Source organism: Colias eurytheme, chromosome 9 (genome assembly GCF_061535395.1).
Source record: "Colias eurytheme isolate Ceu_HAF_F1 chromosome 9, ilColEury1 Martin Lab GWU primary, whole genome shotgun sequence".
NCBI lineage: Eukaryota > Metazoa > Arthropoda > Insecta > Lepidoptera > Pieridae > Colias > Colias eurytheme.
In genome coordinates this window covers 10,681,432-10,705,782 of record NC_142988.1, presented here as the reverse complement: position 1 = coordinate 10,705,782, position 24,351 = coordinate 10,681,432, and the positions used below count along the sequence as shown (strand labels likewise).

General features: G+C 32.2%; 5 protein-coding genes across 7 annotated transcripts in view; 1 reads left to right on the top strand and 4 right to left on the bottom strand.

Moving 5' to 3' along the window:
- Window positions 1–6,965, bottom strand: part of LOC149906099 (SEC14-like protein 2) — a 37,439-nt gene extending 30,474 nt beyond the window's left edge. For both annotated transcript variants that reach the window (XM_090105789.1, XM_090105788.1), the window contains exon 1: window positions 6,831–6,965. In XM_090105789.1, the coding sequence (XP_089961915.1) occupies window positions 6,831–6,893 (63 nt within the window). In that variant the 5' untranslated portion in view covers window positions 6,894–6,965. The remainder of the gene's footprint in view (window positions 1–6,830) is intronic.
- LOC149906100 (uncharacterized) lies at window positions 1,398–3,070 on the bottom strand. The gene has a single exon (XM_090105269.1). It carries the CDS (start codon window positions 2,856–2,858, stop codon window positions 1,398–1,400), a length of 1,461 nt encoding a protein of 486 aa, XP_089961395.1. The 5' UTR covers window positions 2,859–3,070.
- A 5,047-nt stretch (window positions 6,966–12,012) lies between the features above and the next one.
- Window positions 12,013–13,352, bottom strand: Polr2M (RNA polymerase II subunit M). The gene has a single exon (XM_090105477.1). It carries the CDS (start codon window positions 13,232–13,234, stop codon window positions 12,266–12,268), a length of 969 nt encoding a protein of 322 aa, XP_089961603.1. The 5' UTR covers window positions 13,235–13,352; the 3' UTR covers window positions 12,013–12,265.
- A 549-nt stretch (window positions 13,353–13,901) lies between these two features.
- On the top strand, window positions 13,902–17,492 carry LOC149906097 (putative RNA-binding protein 18). 2 transcript variants are annotated; one of them, XM_090105138.1, is made up of 4 exons: window positions 13,902–14,207; window positions 14,442–14,531; window positions 15,097–15,303; window positions 16,259–17,492. In XM_090105138.1, the coding sequence occupies exons 1-4, from the start codon at window positions 14,193–14,195 to the stop codon at window positions 16,523–16,525; spliced, it is 579 nt and encodes a 192-aa protein (XP_089961264.1). In that variant the 5' UTR covers window positions 13,902–14,192; the 3' UTR covers window positions 16,526–17,492. The 2 variants fall into 2 exon arrangements, with proteins under 2 accessions (XP_089961264.1, XP_089961263.1); XM_090105137.1 differs by having other exon boundaries at window positions 16,256–17,490.
- A 40-nt stretch (window positions 17,493–17,532) lies between these two features.
- Tif-IA (RNA polymerase I-specific transcription initiation factor RRN3 homolog Tif-IA) lies at window positions 17,533–24,069 on the bottom strand. The gene is made up of 7 exons (XM_090105136.1): window positions 23,151–24,069; window positions 22,855–22,954; window positions 22,358–22,510; window positions 20,616–20,828; window positions 19,880–20,241; window positions 19,315–19,537; window positions 17,533–18,249 (listed from the first exon to the last, which is right to left on the bottom strand). Exons 1-7 carry the CDS (start codon window positions 23,560–23,562, stop codon window positions 18,045–18,047), a joined length of 1,668 nt encoding a protein of 555 aa, XP_089961262.1. The 5' UTR covers window positions 23,563–24,069; the 3' UTR covers window positions 17,533–18,044.
- Between the last annotated feature and the right edge of the window lie 282 nt (window positions 24,070–24,351).

Genomic DNA, 24,351 nt, shown 5'->3' with positions numbered 1-24,351 from the left:
TAAACTTATCCTTAACTTTACTATAGGTAAGTAAGTCACTAAATTGTTAATAAATAAAAGTAATACCTAAATATAAACAAAAAAAACTTATCACCAGTCATGATTCAGTCTCTAATGTAATTCAAATGATGCTTTTTGTGTCTTAATTTACCATTGTTATCATCATTACTATAGGTAAGTCACTAAATCTATATATATAAAAGAAAGTCTGTATGTTCCAACACTTATAACTCGAGTTCTACTGAACCAATTTTCATGGTTTTAGATTCGTTGGATTTGTCTCCGTCCAGAATAGAAGAATAAATCATAAAAACAACAAAAACTAGACGAATAAATATTTTCCCAAAATTTTGATTTTCGTACATGTCAATCATTAGTTTTTTTTTTTTTTTTTTCTGTTATGGCAAGAAGCTAAAACTATTTGCCAGTGTCAAGTAAAAGGTAGGGAATCCATACACGGGAAAATATGATAGTACGATATTTTTCAAGGTGATCAGAAGAGTTAGGCCAAAATTAATACAAGTTACATTATATTACATATTATTTACATAAACTAAATAGAAACTAAAAAAACATTACAATTTGACGTTATTCTTAAATATAAAAGTAGATATATTATTATAATATTTTTTAGGATACATAAATAGATATGACATACGAGTAGGAAGAGGAACATTTGAAGAAATTAATGAATTATAAAAGGAAGAATGATCGTATAAAGAGCAAGAGAAAAATATTTTGTCTATATTTCCCTCATCCTCTCCACACTCGCAAACTTCACTATTTAATACGCCTATTCTGGCTAGGAATACACATATGTCCTATTCTCATGCGACTTATTGTAGATATAACTAATTTATTTGCTTCAGCACCAACAAACCAAGGTTTTATGGGGATTACCGGTTGAATTCTATAGTAATTCCTTCCCTTATGCTGTATCTGTCCACCGTAGACCGTATTCCACGCTTCAAAGAGAAATCGTTTCGGTAATGTTAAGAGATCATGAGAGTAGTTATTGTATGGATACATATTACATATCTCTACACTGCACTGCATCCTTGGCCAAGCTATCAGCCCTATCATTTCCGTGGATATATAAATTGAAATGATTGAAATATTTTTTAAACTAATGCCAACACTATTTACCACATTACATATTTATTATTATTTATTGTGCGCTGGTAATATTAGACGTTTAAATTGTATTGACTTTTTAAAGTATGGCTGCACCACCATACCCATCAATTCTGTGATCTGTCATCACGAATACAAACATATCCTGGAATTCGAAAGAGATTTGGTTATAACCAAGTCCATAGAGTAATATAATATATACGGCCAAGTCTCATTTAGAGCAATAAAAAAGGATTGTGCATATGTGAATTAGATATGACTTTTTAGGTATCACACTTCTGCAGTTCCACTGTATTATTTTGGAATCCATGATTACTAAATAAACTATCAATTACTTTATGTAAAGTGGCAACGTTGGACGGTTTCAGGGTGTTATTTTTCAATAGAGTGTTGATAAGTAAAGTAATTATATCCATTATCTGGGAAGTTTCAGATTCATTAGGGGCTACTTGATAACCGCAGCCATTTTCAGGCGTAGGAATCTGAGCTTCCCTAATAATAGCATTATGAGCATTTTTATCAAAACCCTTATTAGTCTTAGGAGGCAATTTTGGTTTTAAAAAATAAGTCTTTTTGTAGGATGAATTTGAACTATTTACATTCAATCTATTTGTGGTTGAATAAGCAGATGAAGACATTAATACATCCCCATAAGACTTTGATACATTTGGGTAAAGTTTACTTGCTTCCCCGTAAGATATATTTTTTTCAGACATACTTATTTTAATATCCTTTTGGCGTTTAAATTCTGGACAGATTTTATTAGTTGCGAAATGGAAGCCTGAACATAACAAACATGATGCACAATCTTCTTCGACTGTACAAGTGTCGCCAGAATGATCTTGACCACACTTATAACATCTGGGTTTGGAACGACATATATTTTTAGTATGACCATATCTACAGCATTGAAAACATTGGATGGTAGGGAAAATGTAAAGATTAACTGGCAGAGAGTTATAACAGGCATACACACGTTCAGGAAGAACTTGACCGTCAAATGTAAGAACAACAGATTGTGTTGGTCTCCAAGATATGGAACCATCAATAATAACCTTATAATTGATCCTTCTAACTTTTATAATTTTTCCACAGCCAGCTGGAGTTGAAATATTTTCTATTATTTCCTCTTGGGACCATTCAGAAGGTATTCCTTTAACAATACCAATGCGACTTATGTTAAATGTTGGTATTTTTGCACTTAGCTTATTTAATTCTAAATTTTTATTTTTAATAAAATCATTTGCATCCTTTGGCGTTGAAAATGCTACAATACAACGATTTCTCCCTATTTTTTTGACACTACCAGATACTATATTTTTAATATTGTTATTTTTTAAAAATCGACCAAAAGTAATGGGATGCAATGTTGTTCCATCGCCAGGTGTTGACTCTGTACGCTGAACATGAACAATATAAGGGAAGGAGTCAGTAGATAGGTATTCTGAACGTAAATTTGGTAAAGCCGATTGTTCATTCATATTATTATTATCATTCTTATAGGATTCATTAAAAGTAACATCAGAATTGGACTTTTTATTAGGCTCAGTGCTATCACTGTCCTGTTTCCTTAGCCTGCGTTTTTTAGGAGTGCTTTCCACCCAACAATTTTTTAATGCAAAATCGTTTTCACATTCTATACTTGGAACCGTAATGTAACTAGCTACTTCAGGACCAAGTTGGAAACTTGGTCCTGAAGCTATAGGGTCGGGAGGATCGTTCATCGATCAGCCCGCCAAAATTTAAGTGCAAAAATTTTTTTACATACTATAAATCAGAATAAAATAGACTTACCAATAAAAAAACTACTAACTACACTAATTTACAAGTTTATATATAAGAAACAAAAGATATATACAAAGCCAAACTCAATTGAACATTAATTTAAATTTTTTTCAAATTAAATTTCAAAAATTACACCCGGCTCGTTCGAAGATTCCCGCGCTTTTTTCGTCAATCATTAGTTGTCAATCCTGTCAAATACGGAAAATAATGTTTGACATTCATGCGTTCAAAAATGTATTATTTGTAAAATAATAAAAAATAATTTGGAAAATCCAAAAGTGCACGCCTCATAATTTTTTTTTAATAAATATTTATTAATTATTATTTTTGTTTATTTAATAACAATTAACCCATTGACCACCGTAAGGCCCGATCGGGGCGCGACACAATAGATTTTCTATTGTGTCTGTGATTCCGAGGACTGATGGATTAAACCACATCGAATCAGACCCTGAAAAATGAAAGGGTTCTATTCCTGAGCATACTCAAGCGTAAGAGAAAAAAAAAGACTCGATTAGTAAAGTATTTCGGTCGCTATCGTGTTAACAAGAAAAAGGATCCGCACATACAGACACACGGACGTCCAAGACAGAACTTTTTTAAACTGTTTTTTAACTAGTTTAAATAACAAAAATGACATCAAAAATATCATGAACGTTAAAAATAGTGTTTTTTCTTTATATGTGTGTGTATGTATTATCTTACAAGTGCAATGTATGATACATAAAGACATTTTAAGTTTGAAAAATCAGATGTTTTGCGCGAAGTGACAGTAGTACCCACCTCAACGCTTCGCTTATGAGGCGTGCAATTAAAAAGGGTGAATAAATATTGTTTGTATTTATTTTAAAATCAATTATTAAAAAGTACAATAAAAGCAGATATATAAAAAATTCCTCAAATGTTTGTGTTTACGCGTGTTTTCAGAAATTAATAAGGTATTTTTGGTGGGGAAACTAACCAAGAAGTTTAGTTCGATTAATTATTAAAAAAATTCTATAAATTCTATAAAAATGTAAAAATTCTGACAATTATTTGTTGCGATTTCGTCGACTGCGTCAACAATATTGCTATCAAATTGCTATAAACAAGCTAAATTGCGTTTTGAAGATTACCTACATCCATTTATGCGATGCAATTAGCACAGAAGAAGGTGCAGAAAATGTTGGTCTATTTATTATTTTACCGGCGCCATACACAGGTAGCCCAAGTGAATATGCGCAAGATGCAATGACATAATAATATGTTCGTCATTATGGTCGGCCAGATTTATTCATTACATTTATATGTAATCCGAAATGGATGGAAATTATTCAACTGCTGCTTCCCGGACAAATATCAAGTGATCGGCACGACATCACCACACGTGTTTTCAAGCAAAAAATCCGATCACTGATGAGTTACATTAATGGAACACATCTTTGGGATTATTCAATGATGGATGTATTCAATCGAATGACAGCAATCTGGTTTGCAGCATGCACACATTTTAATTTGGTTAGTCGAAAGGATTCGGGCAGATAAAATATATGAGTGTGCGGGGATTGCTAATCCTGAAACCGATCTAGACCGACATAACGTTGTTATCACGAATATGATTCATGGACCGTGTGACACCATCAACCACCAATCACCATGCATGGTTGACAGTGAGTGTACCAAAAGGTATCCACGAAAATTGATGGCAGAGACCATCACAGGCAACGATGGTTACCCACTGTAACCCACCCACAACTAAAGTGAAACGAAACGATGGCGTGGTAGATAACAGTTAAAGAATGAATAGAGTTAATCCATGCTGCACAAATTATTAAAATTCAGTCATTTTTCTCTGAGACGTGTTTGAAGTATTAAAATAAAATACTATTAAGTACATATCAATCCATATAAATATTTATTTTGTATCATTGTATTACGTTCATCAAAGCCTATTAGTTCAGCTAAAAGGTAACACAACATTCATTGACAGGGCGGTACAAAGTTCGCCGGGACAGCTAGTTGTTAATAAATAAAAGTAATCTATACTAATATTATAAAGAGGAAAAGTTTGTAAGTATGTATGTATGTATGTATGTATGTATGGTTTTCACGCAAAAACTACTGGACCGATTTCAAAAATTCTTTCACCATTAGAAAGCTGCATCTTCACTGAGCAACATAGGCTATATTGCATTTAAAAAAAAATAGAGATCCTTACCAAAAATGCAATAATGTAACCCAAGGTGTAAAAAATTCCTTAATAAAAATGCTGTCATCGCGTGCGCTGCGGAATCTATTGAAGATAGAACAAAAAAATGTTCTACGGTATTATAGAATGGATCAATATCTACAAGAAAGTCCGCGATACCATATGTCCATCTACAGTAGTTATGTTACTACAACAACTTTTTTACGTTTTCAAAGTAAATAGAAGTGCCGACAGTAATCAAACCATGTTATCCATACACATATATTAATCCTTATCCCATTAAATGATGTTTTATTATAGACTGTTTCAATACCAGCAAAATACTTTTTAAATGAAAAGAATTGGATATTCCATTCAAAAGATATAACGAATTTTTAAAAAGTGTCAATCTACAGAAAATAGTAGGTATACTGTTCGAGCAGGCTGTAGCATGCTGTAGTGCGGGGGTCACGGAGGAATTCTACCAATATGCGTCTTGACGGAACACAGTGGGGTTTTGGTCGGTAGGAATCCGACATAACCCACGGCCCCTCCCCCGGAGGCCGTGGGTATCTATGAAAGATTTCCCCACTAAAACAAAAAAAAAGGCCGTAGTGCGGGACGGGGTAAAGGTTATTTTCATGTGATTAAAAATTAAACCTTTAGTCCGACCTATAGTAGACTTTTCACTGTAACGATATCGCTATCTATGCGGGTGAAACCGCAGGGCATTGCTAGTACCTAAATAAAAATAAAAAAACTTATCACCAGTCGTGATTCAGTCTCTATTGTAATTCAAATGATGCTTTTTGTGTCTTAATTTACCATTGTTATCATCATTATCGCCTTCATCGTAATTTCTGACGCAAACAAAATTAAATGGTGTCTCGACGTAAGTAATAATTTCTACAATAACATCAATCTGATATAATATTAAAGATTCTATTATTTAGATGCAATAACAATGATAACATAATATAGCTGATATCAATATATCTAATTTGTATGTGAATATCGCAAACGAAGCGATAACGCTTACGATAACGTTTGCGTTTCACGTAGGTAATTATTATTTTTTTTAATTAAACAATTGTTTTTATCCGACTGTGCCTGAAAGTGAGTTATGTTTATATATAGAGTATGTACTTAGGTAGGTTTTACATTATACCTATATTTATTTTGAAATTTTAGCGTCACTGAGCGAAGGCTTCTCAAATAATAATTTGAAGAGATGCGCTTTTTATATTTTTTAAATAATCAAAACTAATATAGTTACCTACCTAACTACTGAAAATTTTTCATTTTCAAAATTTCAGTTATTTCTTGGGTGCATATCTAGGTACCTACTGCATATTTTTTATATTATCATTTTTTTGATCCCCACTATTAAGTAGATACAAATACTTTTTAAGATTGTTTATTTTAATTAATAATTATAAACTAGAATATTCATTATAAATTTATAATATAACTAACAAATTTTTGTGTGCTCGTTAAAATATACATAGTTATTCCAAATTAGAACTATTTAATACGCTAACAAGAAATTGTAAGTATGTTTTGATAGTGAGAGCTGGACCAAACCTAGTTTTGAAGGGAAATTTAATAAATTAGATTCACCGGCGCCTACTTATATCTATAAGAAACATAGATTTACCGTAAGTAAATTATTCTAAAATAACCTACATAGCTTGACGCTACGCCAGTGTAATAAGCTTAGCTAATATATTTTGTCTTTACATACCTTCATTAAAGCGAAGCGCTGGTCATCATCAATGCCCATAACAGCGTTAGAAGTTGGTGCCATTTTTTATTATTACGAACTTTTTCACAAACACAATACCGTTCACGTCGATACGTGAATGCGTTGCGCGCGCGGACACGCGAATGAATACGAACGAAGAACGATATCACACGATTGACGATACAATGAATGAAGGCCGGATGCGGAAAGCGGTACGGGTAGTGCGGGTAGTGGAAGCTCCCAGTAGAGTATACATAATATATTATGTGTTATATACCTACCTACTACTGTAATATTATATAATTATATAAAGCTCCTAGTGAGCTCCTAGTATTGTATTATTTTTTTAGCCCATAGGCTGTAGGCGTAGGCTGTAGGCATAGCACGTCAGTATTACCATATTTCCTAGGAAATAATATTGTAATACTGTGGGCATAGGCTTAGAAATGTAATGGAATAAAAAAAAAAGTTTTCTCGAAGTTATTTCATTCATATAATGTTATGTGAATGAAATAACCTTTGAATTAATAACTTCATACCAGCTAGCCGCCATGGCTAGCCGCGTATAAATAAAAATGCAAATACCTACATATTTACCTATTAGTTATTATTATACCCTGTGATTATACCGTAATCATTTTGTTTGTAATAGTCTGAATTTTCCCATGTGCTATTATTTTAAGGGAACTATATTTTCTATCACCAAAATTTATATTTTTGTCATCAAGTTGTATCACCTAATAAATAGATCTATCACCACGAAATATTTTCGTTCTCAGATAAACAAAAATTGTTCCCAGGTATGAATTATCAAATTAATGTTAATATATGTGTAAAATAAGAGATCGATAACCAATAAAATTATATTGCATTACATGAATATAAACTTCGTTCTTTTAATAACAGTTTTGTTACTTAACCCTAGAAAGATAATCATATTGAGTAGTACGGGAAAGATAGTCATGCGTCAAATTTACGCATGTTTTTTAGTTAGCTCTAAGTCGAGGTATATTATTTTTTTTCTATAAATATTAAGTTATTATATATTTACAGTTATATTAGAATCTATACAAATATTATAAAGAGGAAAGGTTTGATTTTTTGTTTGTTTGTTTGTTTGTATGAATTGAATAGGCTCCGAAACTACTTGGCAGATTTGAAAAATTCTTTCACTGTTGGAAAGCTACATCATTTCTGAGTGACATAGGCTATATTTCATTTTCAAAAAAAATAGGCATCCTTACTAAAATTACGATAACGTAATCCAAGGTGTGAAAAAAATATCAAAAAACTACCTTACATCGCGTGCGCTGCGAAAACTATTGATGATAGAACAAAATGATATACTACATTTTTTTAGAACACACCATTATCTACAAAAAATCAGCGGCAGCATATCTCTAACTATTACAGTCATGTCACAATAAGCGTTTTTTTATTGAAAAAAAGAAATTAAAATACCACCGCTACAAAAAGCTCTTTATTTGTACCTTGGTATTAACCCTTATCAAAATAAACGATGTATTATTTAAGACTGCTTCAATATCTTTATATTACTTTTGAATTTGATTGAATTATTCGATTCTGACAATCCATTCAAAAGATATCACGAGTTAAAAAAAAATTAAAAAATAAACTGTATTCGGCTAGCTATGCGTTGTAGGCGTCACTCGGGCAGGGGTACGGGAGGGGGGTTAAGATCACGAAATAAACTTGCCGCGCGGCTTACTCGCGCGGTCGGCTCCCTACGTGATGGACGTGTGCGGAATTTACGCTTGATAATAATTCGTTTAGTAAGTAACTAAACCGATTTAAAAAGTTCTTTTCAGAACTAAACCCATTTATATAAAACTAGCTTCCGCCCGCGACTCCGTCCGCGCGGATGTCGGTCTTCGCGTGGATGGTTTATTTCTCCATTTTGAGTAACTCTGACAATGACATCTTATAAATATCTATTGGACCCAAATACGGCTAGGCCTATAATAATACGGAACGTGTGTTCGCGGTTCTACACTCTACAGAACAACGTCTATGGATAAAACTGAAGAATTAAGATTAATTTTTTTTCTACGTATTTTTCCAGGATAAAAAGTATCCTATTTTACGCCCAGGATAATAAGGTATAATTATACCAAGTTTCATCGAAATCGAACCGTCAGTTTTCCCGTGATGCCTTCACATACAGACAGACAGACAGACAGACAGACAGACAGACAGACAGACAGACATTTAATGCCCGTGCGAAGCCGGGACGGGCCGCTAGTAATTAATACAACAAATAATTTATTTATAATTATTTTTATACATATAAAAGAACGAAAACATTCAACGTCTGCTTTAAATCTACAATTCTAGTAACACGTATTATTTCTAATAAAAATTTATTTTTTACCACAATTATCAGACTTTTATATATTTTATGTATATGGTGCACATATAGTTATATGAAAAATTAGTGAGAAACCACTTTAGCACATACCAACGTATGCTCACAACATATAACTATGTTACATTTTTTGCAGGACGTATTTGCCTTTCGTCATATTTCAGAAGGACAAAAAGTATAGTAAATATGTTTTTTTACTGAAGGCCTTCTTAGTACTTTCTTACGATGTACCAGATACTACATTTGGCAACAAATTGGAGATATTATCACGCAAATATCTTCTCAAAGCTGGTTATTCTAAACGCCCACGCATAAACAAAGAAGACAGTTCCATGCTTCTATATTTCATGTTTTTTTCACTCAGATGTTTTTGTGCTTTGTTGTTAACATTGTGGCTATAAATTTAATATGCAATATGCAGGCAATTTTAATGATTCCATAAAATAAAGCCATTGGCCATCTCATTATCTTCCTACATCAGGACATCAGGACTTCCTACATCAGAACATCAGGGAACACATTCGGTCTAATGCATCTACTCCGCCTTTTGCTTGAATGTAATATATCATCTTTGCTTTGTACCTCATCGGGAAAAGCTTCTTCTGTGTCACTTTGCTCGTCGTCTTTATTTTCGTGGTCCTCCTACTTCACTATCGGTATCTTCACAGGGACCTTCATCGCTTTGCATAGAGCGGCCAGTATACAATATTCTTCCAATTTTCTATCCTCAATTGTTTTCTATATTTGCTTCAATATGTATAAAAATAAATTTTTAACATAAGTCACAATATACAGTAATAATAAGCTAAAAAATATTCAAACTACCATAGAAGTCAAAATCTTAAAAGTCACGGTAAAGATAATCATGCGTAATTTTGACTCACGTAGTCGTTATATTTCAAAATCGGTTACATTAACTTTATTGACACGTATACCATAGGGTAGCTATAATCCATCATCCGGTGCGGAGAGGCGGCGTGAGAAGTGTTCCACTCTCGCCGCCCCCCCAGGAAGGTAGACCTGGCGGCCTCCCGCCACATTCGCGTTGGGCCTGGAGATAGGCTGCCGCTGACGGGTCTGCGGATGCGGTTCTACCGAATACCCGCGGCCCCGTCAATAAAGCGGCACGGCGGAACACAGTGGAGTTTAGTCGGTAGGACCCTGCACTCAGCAGGGTGAGTCCGACATAACCCAGGGCTCTTCCCCCGAGTGCCCTGGGTATGCCTAAATGCATTCTCCACTATAAAAAAAAAAAAAGGGTAGCTCTCAGTGACTTATGAAATGTCCTAAACGCACAGTTATGGATTCGCGACTTTTAAAAAGATACAGCTATATTTCGAAAACGCAGGAGTCAATTTGACGCAGACTATCTTTCTAGGGTTAAATAATAGCTCTGTGCTCAGAATGGTAGATCTGTCACCAAATAAATCGATTATCGATCCCTGACTGCGACTCCTTTTTATTTGATATTTTGTCACCAATACAGTATTAACATTTTATTTCGTTCAGATATTAAATTAATAGTATTCGTTACCAATTTAATACATCAATTTATAATTTTAATGAAAAAATGATCAAAGGGGCGGAGACAAATTGGCGCGCTTTAAAAATTGATTATTTTAACTTTAATTAAGTGTTTTTATCTACTATTCTGCTAGCCAAAAGCCAGCTTTTTTAAACCAGCGCTGATTGTTCAGTGGTAATTATTTTAAACAATAAATATTGAATATTTTGACTTTAACAATTGTTTTATTTACTACTCTGCTAAAAAAAAATTTTAAATATAATTTATACTATCATTGGCAATTTAGAAGTTGGGAGTCTAGTTATGTAGCAGAATCTTTTGGTTTAAACGATGATACAACCCAAATTTTTTATTTGAACTTAATGCAATTTTCTAGTAACATAATATGATTTATTGGTGATCTCTTTAAATTAGTTTGCTTAAATACTTATTAGGACACACCTATTATAATACATACAAAAACATTTATTTGGTACTAGACCTTATATCTCAGGATTTTAGGTGATTTATTGTGGAACTGATTTTGCATTGTTTGGTGACTACATTTTGGTGACAGATCTACTATTTTGAGGACAAACCCTATTATTTAAGAAACACAAAACTAATTAAATTGGTGATAGCTTAAATGACACCCTTATTTTAATATGCGTGGGAAAAAGAAGATTAATTTAAAACTAATATTAAAAATACATAAGTAGGTAAGTATGTAATTAGAAGGGTTATAAATAAAAATTAATTTGTAGGCTTCAACTCGCCAATCCGACCGCGACACAACGCAAGGTCCATAAAAATAAGTTGAAGTGGTTTTAATCATAATTTCATGTTCTTTTTACTTGATGGGATTTGGGAATATTAATTAAAAAAGTTCTTTTATATAGATTTTGGAATATTTGAAAATAAAATATTATGTTCAATAAATTATATTTAATCAATCCAGATTCTAAGGAATTTTCTTTTCATAATAAAGTATGAATCTTATTTGCTATGCAAATAGATAGTACCTAACAAGTTTATAATATGTACACTGACAATGACTGAAGTCGTAATGAAAAATATAAAAACACTAGCTTTCCGCCTGCGGCTTCGCCCGCGTTTTCAAAAAAAAACCCGCATAGTTCCCGTTCCCGTGGGATTTCCGGGATAAAACCTAGCCTATGTCACTCAGAAATGATGTAGCTTTCCAACAGTGAAAGAATTTTTCAAATCTGCCAAGTAGTTTCGGAGCCTATTCAATTCATACAAACAAACAAACAAACAAAAAATCAAACCTTTCCTCTTTATAATATTTGTATAGATTAAATTAAATTCAAAATTTAATTAGTTACATTTAAAATTAAAAATGGAAATACTGATTCAATTTACAATTTTATAGGTAAGAAATTTTGAGATATTTCAAATAATATTCCTCAGTTAAATTTGTACCAGCCATTTGATTAATTCTTTTCTCCATCTAACTTTTTTCACTTTCTCATGTTGTGCTTACTGCTATAACAAGACAATAATGAAAAATATAGATGTTCTTAATCATTTCATGACTGTGAAAATTACACCACCCCGCTCTGGCTCATCATCATGAATCTCCTTATCGCTGCCTTCAGGGTCTGATTCAGATCCTGAATCATCACTATCTCGCTCAGTACTTCTATAGGCACCAAATTTAGATGTATCATCAGGTAAAGCAGGCATCTTCACACCCACTCTTGCTAACAGTTTCTCAGCTGCATGCATCGCTTGTATTTCTTTTAAGTGAACGTTATAGTCTTGCTGTAGTTTTAATGATTCTTCCAAACTAAGTACTTTAGCTGGACCATGAACTATAGGTGGAGGTGTCGCTGCAGTAACCTCCCAATGTTTATGCTTTTTTCTCTGTATCTCCTTTTCGGGATTGTGTACATCTGAAGTTGTTGTCTTATATGGCTTGAAGTGACCTGTTGTTTTTAGTTTAACGTTTTTATTTTCAGTTTTCTCAACAATATATTTAACATGTGGGACTTCTCCAATACTGAGTAGATCTTCTGGTGTAATGAGTGGTTTTTCAGGTTTGAGAACTTTAACTTTCTTTTCTTCTGTTGTTTTCTGACTTAATATATGTAAAACGTCTTCTGGCTCACTGTCATCATCGGAGTCAAGATAGGTATTTTTGTTTTGTTCTATTTTACCTTGCCATTCTATATCTTGCACCGAATTCTTATCAATTGAGTTCAACTTCATATTACTGAATAAATTACAAGTCTGCTCTTCTTCTTCTTTGGCTTTTATTTCTGCTAAGATTTTGTCATAGAATACTTGAATTTTTGCTCCTTTATCTGCTAATTTACTTATAAACGGCTTATTGTTTAATAGTTTCAGCTGGCGATCTCTTAGTTCAAGTAATTCTGCCATAGTTTTAGAAGATAAATCGGCTATTTTTCCATCAATCTCGCTTTTAGGAGGCGGAGGTAGAATACCAGGTATTTTTTTGTTTATTTTCTTCATTATATTTAAAACTGTCATAATATGTAAAACAAATACAGAATCGTTGATGACAATCTAAAATGACCTCGCAGAATATACGTTGAACAACATAAAAAAATACTTTTGCTTTAATTTACTAGACTAGACTGAACAAAATAACAAAATATATTTACAAATAATATAATATAACCTAAACAAGTCAATGTCACACCAGTGTCAAAAATCATTTAAATATCTTACACAGACTATGCAACTGTATAGATATAGCACAGATTAATATAATACATACTAGATTAAAGTAATAATAAAAGACAACCTGTAACCTGCGCAGAATTGAAAATTAGTGTATCTAGTTATAATTGTTTAACGGGCATAATCTTCTCCACATTTCACTCAGCGCTACAGTTACCTGCCTGCCTAATGCCTATTTATAAGTATATCCGCGAAAACGCACACAGCATTATGCATACAATACATTAGATTATACAGAATATTGAGCAGAATCACTTAAGTAGCGCTTTTTTCTATTTATTGGTATTCATTTAGTAGTGTTATAAAATTTATAACACTACGGATGTCAAACATTTCGTTTGACATCCGTAGTGTTATAAATTTTATAAAATATTATCTGTAGGGTCCTCAGAGTAGGGTCATAGAGATTAGAAAAAAAAAGAAAATACTCTATGATCATGGCTGTCGCCTGTCTCGTTGATGATTTTGACATTTGATTTTTGAACAATAAAAAGATCGTAAAAAGCTGAAAGTTATTATTGATTCAATTTTGTTTGTGAATTGCGTTAGACATATTGTTTTAAAATCACAAAATGTTGTTTGCGTGACGAACGTTTAACCGTAAAAATAAATCTAATATATGTAATGGAAAGTTTGGAATTGAGGCAAATTTATTTATGACTGCTGAAATCATAGTTTATTTCTTCAGCGATTGTTCTAGATAACTTCGTAGATTCTGAGAAAAAACCTCCTTTTAAACTTAAAAATGGAAAATACAACGGTAATAATATTTACTTTTACATTGCTATGTTATATGCGATACTTAATTATTATAAAAAATTTAGCAAGTTTACCTACGCTTGACCTAGAAATTCTAGAATAGCATAAATTTGTTTCATAATTTAGCATTAAACAGTACCAAATTCATAATATAATAGTTATTGACAAAATATGAAATTGACCCTTTATCCTTCTAAATTCTTTTAAGTGTAATTAATATGAATCTTTCTTACAGATACCTCTGCATTTAGATCCTGTCAAGCCAATGGATGTGTGTGATAAGCGGCTCTGGATTGGCAATCTGGACACCAGAGTTAATGAGTATGTTTTAATTAACTAGATATCATTGTTACTAATGTTTTATGAATGAAATGAATGAATGAAAATGCTTTATTGCTTTTAAATTAAAAACAAGACTTAAATTTTATCAAAGTTATAGTTTTATTATTATCTATTCAAATCAAATCTATGTTAATATAGCATTAAATGCAATTATATTAATTTACACAAATTTTATTCCTGTAAATTACTAGGTGTTACCAATTATTTTGTTAAAGTAAAAATTGCTTTCACTGTAATGTCTAGTGAGTATTTGAAGATTAGGTGAAACAGGCAGACGAAATTGATACACATAAAATTACTTTATAATTAAATTTGATATTCAAAAGAATTTAATTAAGTTTTAGAACTTACTAATATCCGTAGTGCCCTGGCTGAACCATGGTCAGACATGTATCACTTTGTACAATAAGTATACACTTATGTTTGATGTTGCCCTGGTTGTGATATGGTGTTGAGTGAATCATCTCTAAAACGCATTATCAATAAGTATCATAACAATATATGTACTGAACATTTTACTAAACAATACCCACTTCACTTACCGGTATCAACTACTGAAAATGGTCCGCGTGTACGGCAACATCGAGAAGTTCGACATGCTGTTCCACCGCAGCGGGCCGAACGCGGGGCAGCCACGGGGCTTCGCGTTCGTTACATACAAGATGAGACAGGATGCGATACAAGCGATGAACTCGTTGAACGGCCAGATGCTGGGGAATAAGCGGATGTGCGTAAAGTTCGCTAAGAATGCAGTGGTGAGTCAATCATACGATAGTTTTTTTGTTAATTTAAGAGTTTGTATGGATGTATGTTTGTTACTCTTGCATGTTAAGACTACTGAATGGACTTTGATGATACTAGGCTATGATTTATAATGTAGATTATTTACCAGATCATCAGCTTCATAAAAACTTGCCTTAACCCGCGGGTGTAATTGTCCGGCACAGCAAGATTATAATAATTATTTTAAAGAAATTGTTATCTGTATGATTAAAATTATATTTTGGAAGTAAAATACTTAAAACTTATCTATTTCAACTCTCAACTACCAAAAATAATTGAATTTAATCTTTATATTCTGATGAAATAATTGAAGTGAAAACTTCTTTAGCGGTGTTGGGTATAAAATCTTAAACTCGCGTCAGGACACGTGACCTGATCGAAAAAGCGTAAGACGGATGGATATCAAACATGCTCAATGTTAATAATCAAGTTTTTTGCACGCCTCATAAGCGAAGCGTTGAGGTGGGTACTACTGTCACTTCGCGCAAAACATCTGATTTTTCAAACTTAAAATGTCTTTATGTATCATACATTGCACTTGTAAGATAATACATACACACACATATTAAGAAAAAACACTATTTTTAACGTTCATGATATTTTTGATGTCATTTTTGTTATTTAAACTAGTTAAAAAACAGTTTAAAAAAGTTCTGTCTTGGACGTCCGTGTGTCTGTATGTGCGGATCCTTTTTCTTGTTAACACGATAGCGACCGAAATACTTTACTAATCGAGTCTTTTTTTTTCTCTTACGCTTGAGTATGCTCAGGAATAGAACCCTTTCATTTTTCAGGGTCTGATTCGATGTGGTTTAATTGTTATTAAATAAACAAAAATAATAATTAATAAATTAAAAAAAAATTATGAGGCGTGCACTTTTGGATTTTCCAAATTATTTTCAATCTCTTGTCATTTTATATCAGCAGGAAGAGGACAAACCAAAGCCAGAACTCGGAATATCAGCACTAACAGCAGCGAAACCGGAGTTGAAGCTGAGCAAGAAAACAGCAATACAGTCAATAGAAGCTAAACTGAAAATGATGGAAAACATGAAACCAGGCGATGATTTCGTTATTAATAAATTAGCCGCACACGAAGCGCCTATCATAACACAATATCAATCAAAGAACCACCAACCAAATAAAACCCTAACATCATTCAAAAGAAGACATCCATACCATAAAAAAAGATAAAAAAATATATTTTTTTACATGTACTTATACATTTTAAAGCTATTTTGACTTAGCCAATGTTGCAACTTTACGCCTTTAATTGTATTTTAAATTACGTATACAAACAATAATTTAAATTCAACAAATTTGTAATATTCAGCTAATTTTTTAGGATTAATTTATAGATGTTTAAAGATTTTTTTAGGATTAGTTAGAGTAAGTTAAATGTTGTGTCGTGTTTTAACTTTTAAGTAATAACAAGCCTTGTGTTCATTAGAATTGTAATCTCAATTAGATATTTTCTGCATGTGAAGTTACCAGTATTAATATATATTTTTTCAAATACTCATTTCTGTTTTTGGTATTAGCATTGACAGCTATTAAAAAAATATTGAACATAAGAAATATATAATGACAAGATATGGACTCTGTGATAAATTGTAAACTTAATTATTGTTGATGATAAAATTTTTGATTGATTTCAAGATTTTGTATAAATATCAAAGGTCAAAATGCAATTTTGAGATTTGACCTTAAAACCCATAAATAATCTTTTTTTAGCTCCAAAATGTGTGTTGTTCTGTATTTAATCATATACATAGTACTTGTAATAATTATATGTTAAACTTTTAAGTGTAACCTCTTGCACAAATGTTATAACTGCTTAGATATTTTTCTTTACTAAGACCAGTATTAAATAATATGTTGTTAGGAAAACTATAGTTTTGTTTTGATTTTTTTGGAATTATTGTCTAGTGTTTGGTCAGTTCTATCATAAATAAAAAGATGAAAAATAATCGTATACAAAATTAAATTATGGTCAGCCTTTAACTAATTAATTTTAAACTTTTATTTATAGTAATTGTTAGTGAGCAGTTGATTATTTAGGCATTAATTTATTCTTGTCTTCTATATCTAATATATTCACTAAGAATGTTAAGAATATTTAAAAAATAGAGACTTCCAAAAAATTTAAATAATCACAAATAAGGTATGGGAGTGAAATAAAAAACCTATATTAATAATTATGTAGTTTTATTCCTCTACATATTTTTAATTAACTGAAACAATATTAATTTACTGGTAATAAAAAGCACTGGAAAATAGTGGTTTGTACCAATATTTACACTTATTATAGGATAGGATAAAAAGCATTTAGGCTTATAACATAAACATTATAAATATCTTTTCATATAAACACATATTCAGTATTAATTTAATATATGTACTTACTGTTATTCATATAAAATTGAAAAGCTATTTATTAAGAATAAAGATTAAATATTTACAATTTTATTCTTAACAACCAATATTTTTATTTTCAGACTTTTTAACGACTAAGAGCTGCATGTTTTTACATAGTACTTTTTACGCTGGTATTATTTAATTGTTATAATAATTTCATGAATGAAATTCTTATTTACTGTATTATAAAAAATACGACCCTGCTTCATAAAGTCAAATTAAAATAAAGACACTAATTTTCAATAACAATAATAATTTCTCATAAAGTAAACAGGCAGCTCCATAACACAATAAATTACATTAAAATAGATTCACTGGTTTTAAAACCGGGCGATATACAGTTAGACAGCGAACTTGCTAATCTCTGCGAAGGGCTTGGTATTAAATAATCGTCGTCTTCAGCTTCCAATTTCCTCTTTAAACTTGTATACTGGTTTTCGTCGTCACCATCTTTCAAGTCTTTATATTCTATGCAGAGCGGCCATATTGTTTTACCAGATCTGGAAATAAAACCAAACAATTAAAAAAAAATTGATGAACATAGTATGAACATGTAAATAAGATTATTTGGTGAGGCCTTTTATTGCTTTCTTTCTTTATATTATAGATATTTAACTTTATGCGTGGCCTTAACCTTGTCTGCCACAAAAATATGAAATGAAGATAAGATATTATAACGTTGACACAAATTGATAAAAATGGTACCGGTAGATAATAAAGAATAACATGGAACATTCTTTTTGTTTTTAAATTAAGTCTCATTTCCCATAGCAGATAAATTTCGCACTATTTAAGAGACTAGCAGATTTGTTATTTTGTATGCCCTGTCCACCTGATATATTGTTAACTAGCTGCTCCGCGCGGTTTCATCCCCGTGGCTCCACTCCTGTTGGTCGTAGCGTGATGATATATAGCGTATAACCTTCCTCGATAAATGGGCTATCTAACACCGAAAGAATTTTTCAAATCGGACCAGTAGTTCCCGAGAATAGCGCGTACAAACAAACAAACTCTTCAGCTTTATAATATTATAGTATAGATAAGTTTACCAGAAATCAACAATGTTAAGAGGTTGACCATTTAAGGGCTGATATCTGGTTAAACATTTAACTCTGATAACGTTAAACTCCAATTCACTGTTATGCTAAGAGAAGCACTCATTAAATACAACACAGCTAGCTTTTACGCTCTAAATTATTACATACTAACTACACTATAAAACAAGGTCTGTCTATCTGTTCAATTCATCACTGCATCAATTTTTATTTTGTTTTAGTGAGGTCAAGAAAATTTTAGTTTAATTTATTACGTTTTTACAACACGGCTGGCTAAGACACAAATAAACACATACTATTTTATAGGCGAAAGTTTGTATGGATGTTTGTTATTCTTTCACGTAAAAACTACTGAACCGATTACAATGAAACACACATATAGAGGGTAACTTGGATTAACACATAGGATAGGTTTTATCCCGGAAATCCCACGGGAACGGGAACTATGCGGGTTTTCCTTTGAAAACGCGGGCGAAGCCGCGGGCGGAAATCTAGTAAACACATACTTACACAGGCAACGTATAAGGGTCATACGGGAACCATTCGTCAAACACCACAGCACTATGCAGGGAGTATCTCGTGTTCTTCTCAATTATCGCCTGGCAGTAGACAACTTGGTGAGACCTGGTGACTGACGCGAAGGCTCTGGTCACTTGCGGGGGACATGTGCGGAGAGGGTTTAACGGACAGGTGACGAGACGCGGTAGGTTGAGGGACTCTACGAAGTTGTAGCCTGGAAGAGAAATGATAATTACTAACTTTGTTCAATTGTTATTGTTTTGTGTGGTTAATAAAATAAAATTATTTTATTTGCATTACAATTGCAATATTTTTAACGAAACACTTCAAAAACTTAATTTCAACTAATATAAGCTACTTTAACTGTGTTTTTTGTTTTTTATGTAGCTTATATTATTCTAACTATAATATATTGTACATTATAGTTAGAAATTAAGTTTTTTAAGGTGAAAATTCATTTTTATTAACATAACATAACTAAAAACGTAATTGGAACTTTTTGTATGATATTCATATATTTTAAGTTTAAACATTGTCAATAAACCACTTTACTTACTTTCTTTCGTCATAAACAAGTGATGATTTTTAAACGCCACGAGATAGAAAATAGCATGGCATATAGCGTGAAAAGCGCCATGAATCTTCGTATTATCGTTCACCGAAGTCTCTTGAGTCGCAGTTATATATCCATGGCACCAATCGGCCATGGTCTTTAAGTGGTGTATTAACCTCGTGTTCGGAACCCTTACGCATCTAGCTAGAAGCCCTGCTAAGTGACTTGCTGCTGTTTTTCGTGTAGTTAGGGCTCCGGGGCCCAAGCCGTGGAGCCCTGCCGCTATCGTCCAGAGGTTGTTGAATATTCTATCTGCGCATTGCTGGCTTATTGATATTGTGTATAGGAGTAGGAATTGGACATGCCTGGAAGAGAATGTAATCTTATATATAATATTCTATTTTACTATCCCATGAGTATTATTTAAAAAAATATATGATTTTTGTTTTTTTTTAACCCATTGAGCCCCGAACGGCCAGATCCGACTGCGACACAATAGATTTTCTATTGTGTCTGTGATTCCGGGGCCTGATGGATTAATACATAATATATTAATTTGTAATTTGTTTTATCATTCAATTTTGCAATTTTTGTGGCAAATATTGTTATATTACAATAAATTAGGAACTACTCATCATTGGACACCTGAACTAGACATTAAACATGAATGCATTTAGTTTCATAATTACTGTGTATTTACAACAAAAACTGTTGCATACAAAATAAATTGAAACATTACCTTATACCATAGGTAGGAAGGATGACCCTCTCAAACACATTACACAACACATGAAGCACAGCTTCCCGTTCATCTTCGAGCCACCGCAGAACCTCCAACATACAATAATCTAACGTCACACTGGTCTCATCTTTGTCGTCAATCTCCATATCAAATATAGTCTCTTGGGACTTCATGGCTCGGCCAGCCACGTTGACGTCCATTTCTATTAATCTATAAGAAAATTGTAATAATTACTTAATTGTATCCAACGATTGTTATTGTTATTACTTTTTAGACATCTAGCATTGTTGTTGTTTTTACTTTTGAAACATCTTTTATATTGCTAACATAAAAAGAGCGTGTGTGAATGCAGACATGTCAGAAGTGAAACTTCTTCGGTATGATTCAAAGATACCAATATCGTCGCCTTACCATGATGTGACGGTACTGCCATGTACCCATGACGCGACCTTGTAATTTTAATCTCAACACGCCTAAAGAAGTTTCACGTCAAAAAAATTCATGTTGATGATACATGAATACTTCTTTCTTCTTTTATTAAAATTAAGAAGATGCAAGTTATTGTCTTAAAACACATGTTTTGACATGTGGCAATAACCCATAAGACCATGGGCATCATAAGTATGTTGCCAACCTTTGAAAAAAGGTGTATAGATGTATGTTCTTGGTCTCAAATTTATAAAAATACTTACCAAGCAAATGCCTTGCCTTTCCTTATCCTTTTTCGTTCCTTCTTTTTCTTTCCATTGGCATAGACATTTTTGGATGAATATATGTGAGAATATTTCATGGGCTTTCATCCAAAAAGAGGTCTTTTTTTATAATTTGTATCAAACACCATTTTCCCTTTCGGTATTTATGGGAACTCCCTTATTAGAAAGTATTGTGGCATGATAAAATAAATTTGAAGACTGAATTATGCCTTTTCCTATCACAACCAGCTTTAAAACCAGTACACATCTTTAGGTTTCAACACATAAGCTAGTATAGTTTATTTTTAATCTATTTCAACTCTATAGTGCTGGTCTCTTCATTTACAATTTACTCTGTATCTGTTTACAGAAATTGTATAGTCTGTGGACAAAAAAGTCAAGCAGTGTCCACATATTGTGTATTTTTATAAACAACACAATACAGATAACATTTCAAATGTTTCTATGTTTCAAGCAGTAATCTCTCAAGTAGTTAAATAAATTTCAAAAGTAATGCTCAATTTAATAAGCATTTATTTTATTTAATAGATTGAGCAACAATATTGAATCAATATGTCTTGGAGTTGCTGTCAACATGTTGCAGCAACTGCTGACAACACTGCATAGTACAGAGTTGTTAATGAATGTTGAAATGTTCAATGTTCAAAAATGTTCTGCCCAAGGAGCGTCATCATTTTAACAAGGTTTCCAGCAAAGTTGTTGATCAACTGACACTCAGCAAATGTTCACTATGAATATGAAGCTTTAAAAGTAATATACAGTTGATTTTCTTAGCATTATTCATCAGTCAGAATTCATATACAAATTGTATGTGCTTTTGTGTATTCAGAAATACACAAAAACATAAATTCAATATTTACCAAACATAGTACAGTAAACAAAGTTTAGGTAAACAGTTGAAGATCTTTTGATGAGTTGAATCAAATATTAAATGCAGGTTTATCATATTTGCTGATAAATTGCACTTCATCACATAGATCACCACAATAAAGAGATAATTCTAAAATATTGATAATATTCACTTACCTATGAACAATTGTAGTCATAATTTGTTCTGTTAATGACGGTATGTATTTGCTAATCCAGATTAAGTTATGTATGTATACTCTGTTGACAACACACCCAAATTTATAGTATGGGAAATTTTCTATTATAGTTTGCATTAGAACAGTGCTGGTCCTGAAAATACATTTTTATGTTTTAATTTTAGTTCTTCTATTCTGTTAAAATGTGTATATATTTTTTAACAATTAATATCTCTTATTCTGTTTCAAGGTTTACCTAAATACAACATAGACCTGGTAACATACCAAGACTTAACCCATTGACCACCGAGCGGCCCGATCGGGCCGAGACACAATAGATTTTCTATTGTGTCTGTGATCCGAGGACTGACGGATTAATAGATTTTATTTCAATGTGTAATAAGCAAACAGCATGTTATGACATATCATAACTTATTGACAGAATTATATAATTTAATAAACTTATAAATTATTGCATAATATTATATGAATACTTACATAGGCATGACAGCCACAATTTGTGCAATCAATGTGTGTATGTTCGACCACCTCAATATCAGTTCTTGTGGTGGACTATCTTCCCAATTTCCACATTCAGCTTAAAAATAAAAAAAATATATATTAATATTATACAATAGTCTAAAGTTAAAGTTAAGCTTTATCATACTATGAGCTTTTTAAATAATGTTTAAGCCCAAATCCAAGGGGCATCATATCTTAATTAGAATTTACACAAATAATAACTTTATAAGTGAAGGTAATAAGCAAAAAGTTTAGGAATAAAGTATTTGTACCTTTGAACAATTTAACTAATGATGTCATCACCCGAGGACAGTGATAGGTGTGGGCAGTGACTAAGCTTAGAATGAATCTGGTGAATACTTCAACAAGTTCAGGATCTCGGTTTGCCCATTCTATATTACATAAAATATCTATGAAAAGTTTGAAATCTCGCTCCAAATACACTATACACGAGAGGCAGTCTTCAAACAACACCCTAAAGTTATTATCACTCATATTCTGACCATCCTTTAGAATTTGAAAAACTTCATTGAAGGGCCCAGTTTTCCCATTTTGTATATAATCTATAATCACGTTTCGGATTTGATTCTTCTTAAAACTAAGGTTCGTAAGTGTTAAAGCAGCTTGGCGGTCTAATGTTTTTCGCATCAAAGATGCTGCAGATTTTCGGGCTGCGACTGCCATCGTGCTTAATTTTAAATACTTATTGTGTAGATCACTTTTTTAAGTCAGAAGATATTGTCTTAAGAAAAGCAATAACTTCTGGTTGCCGAAGCAGCTCAGCTTTTTTATGGTTTAAGACTTCGCGAAGGACGTTACTGCTATCTTCTATCGCAGGAATACTGAGTGGATTCTGTTCAAAACTAGTGCTTGGTTTACTATACACTACACAGGACTCGGTGGATTCACTGCTCCGTTTATCTTTTAAATACGATTGCAATCTTTCTAAAACCACTTTGTTCTCAGTTTCTTTTTTTTCGGCACTATAACCTTCTTTAGACATTTCCCGTAGATACTTTTACATGTTGTCGGTTTCTATTTAATTCACAACGTAAAGAATGATTAACTTCACGAAATGAAATGTTATGCAATATTTAATAAAGTAAATCTTTTCGCTGTGGAATATCGAAAACACAACACGTGCTAAACTTTTATATGCGCGTAAATTTTCGAGCGCCACATTGACTTAATTATTTGACATGCGTTGACGCGTTGACGTCACTAAACAGATGATTGTTTTGACGTAATCATTTTTAATTCTGTTCACAGATAAACTATCTCATTAGGTACCAAATGCGAGACCAAATGTGTGAAAAATTCATATTCTAGTAACTTAACTATCTAATAAATTTTTAATCATTAGGTAATTTTTTAAAGCATTCAATATACAAAACGATGTCTTCAATTTAGTAAATTTTATCAATATTCCATTCCGTCATTTATAAAATATTTATTAAACAAGACGAAAATCTA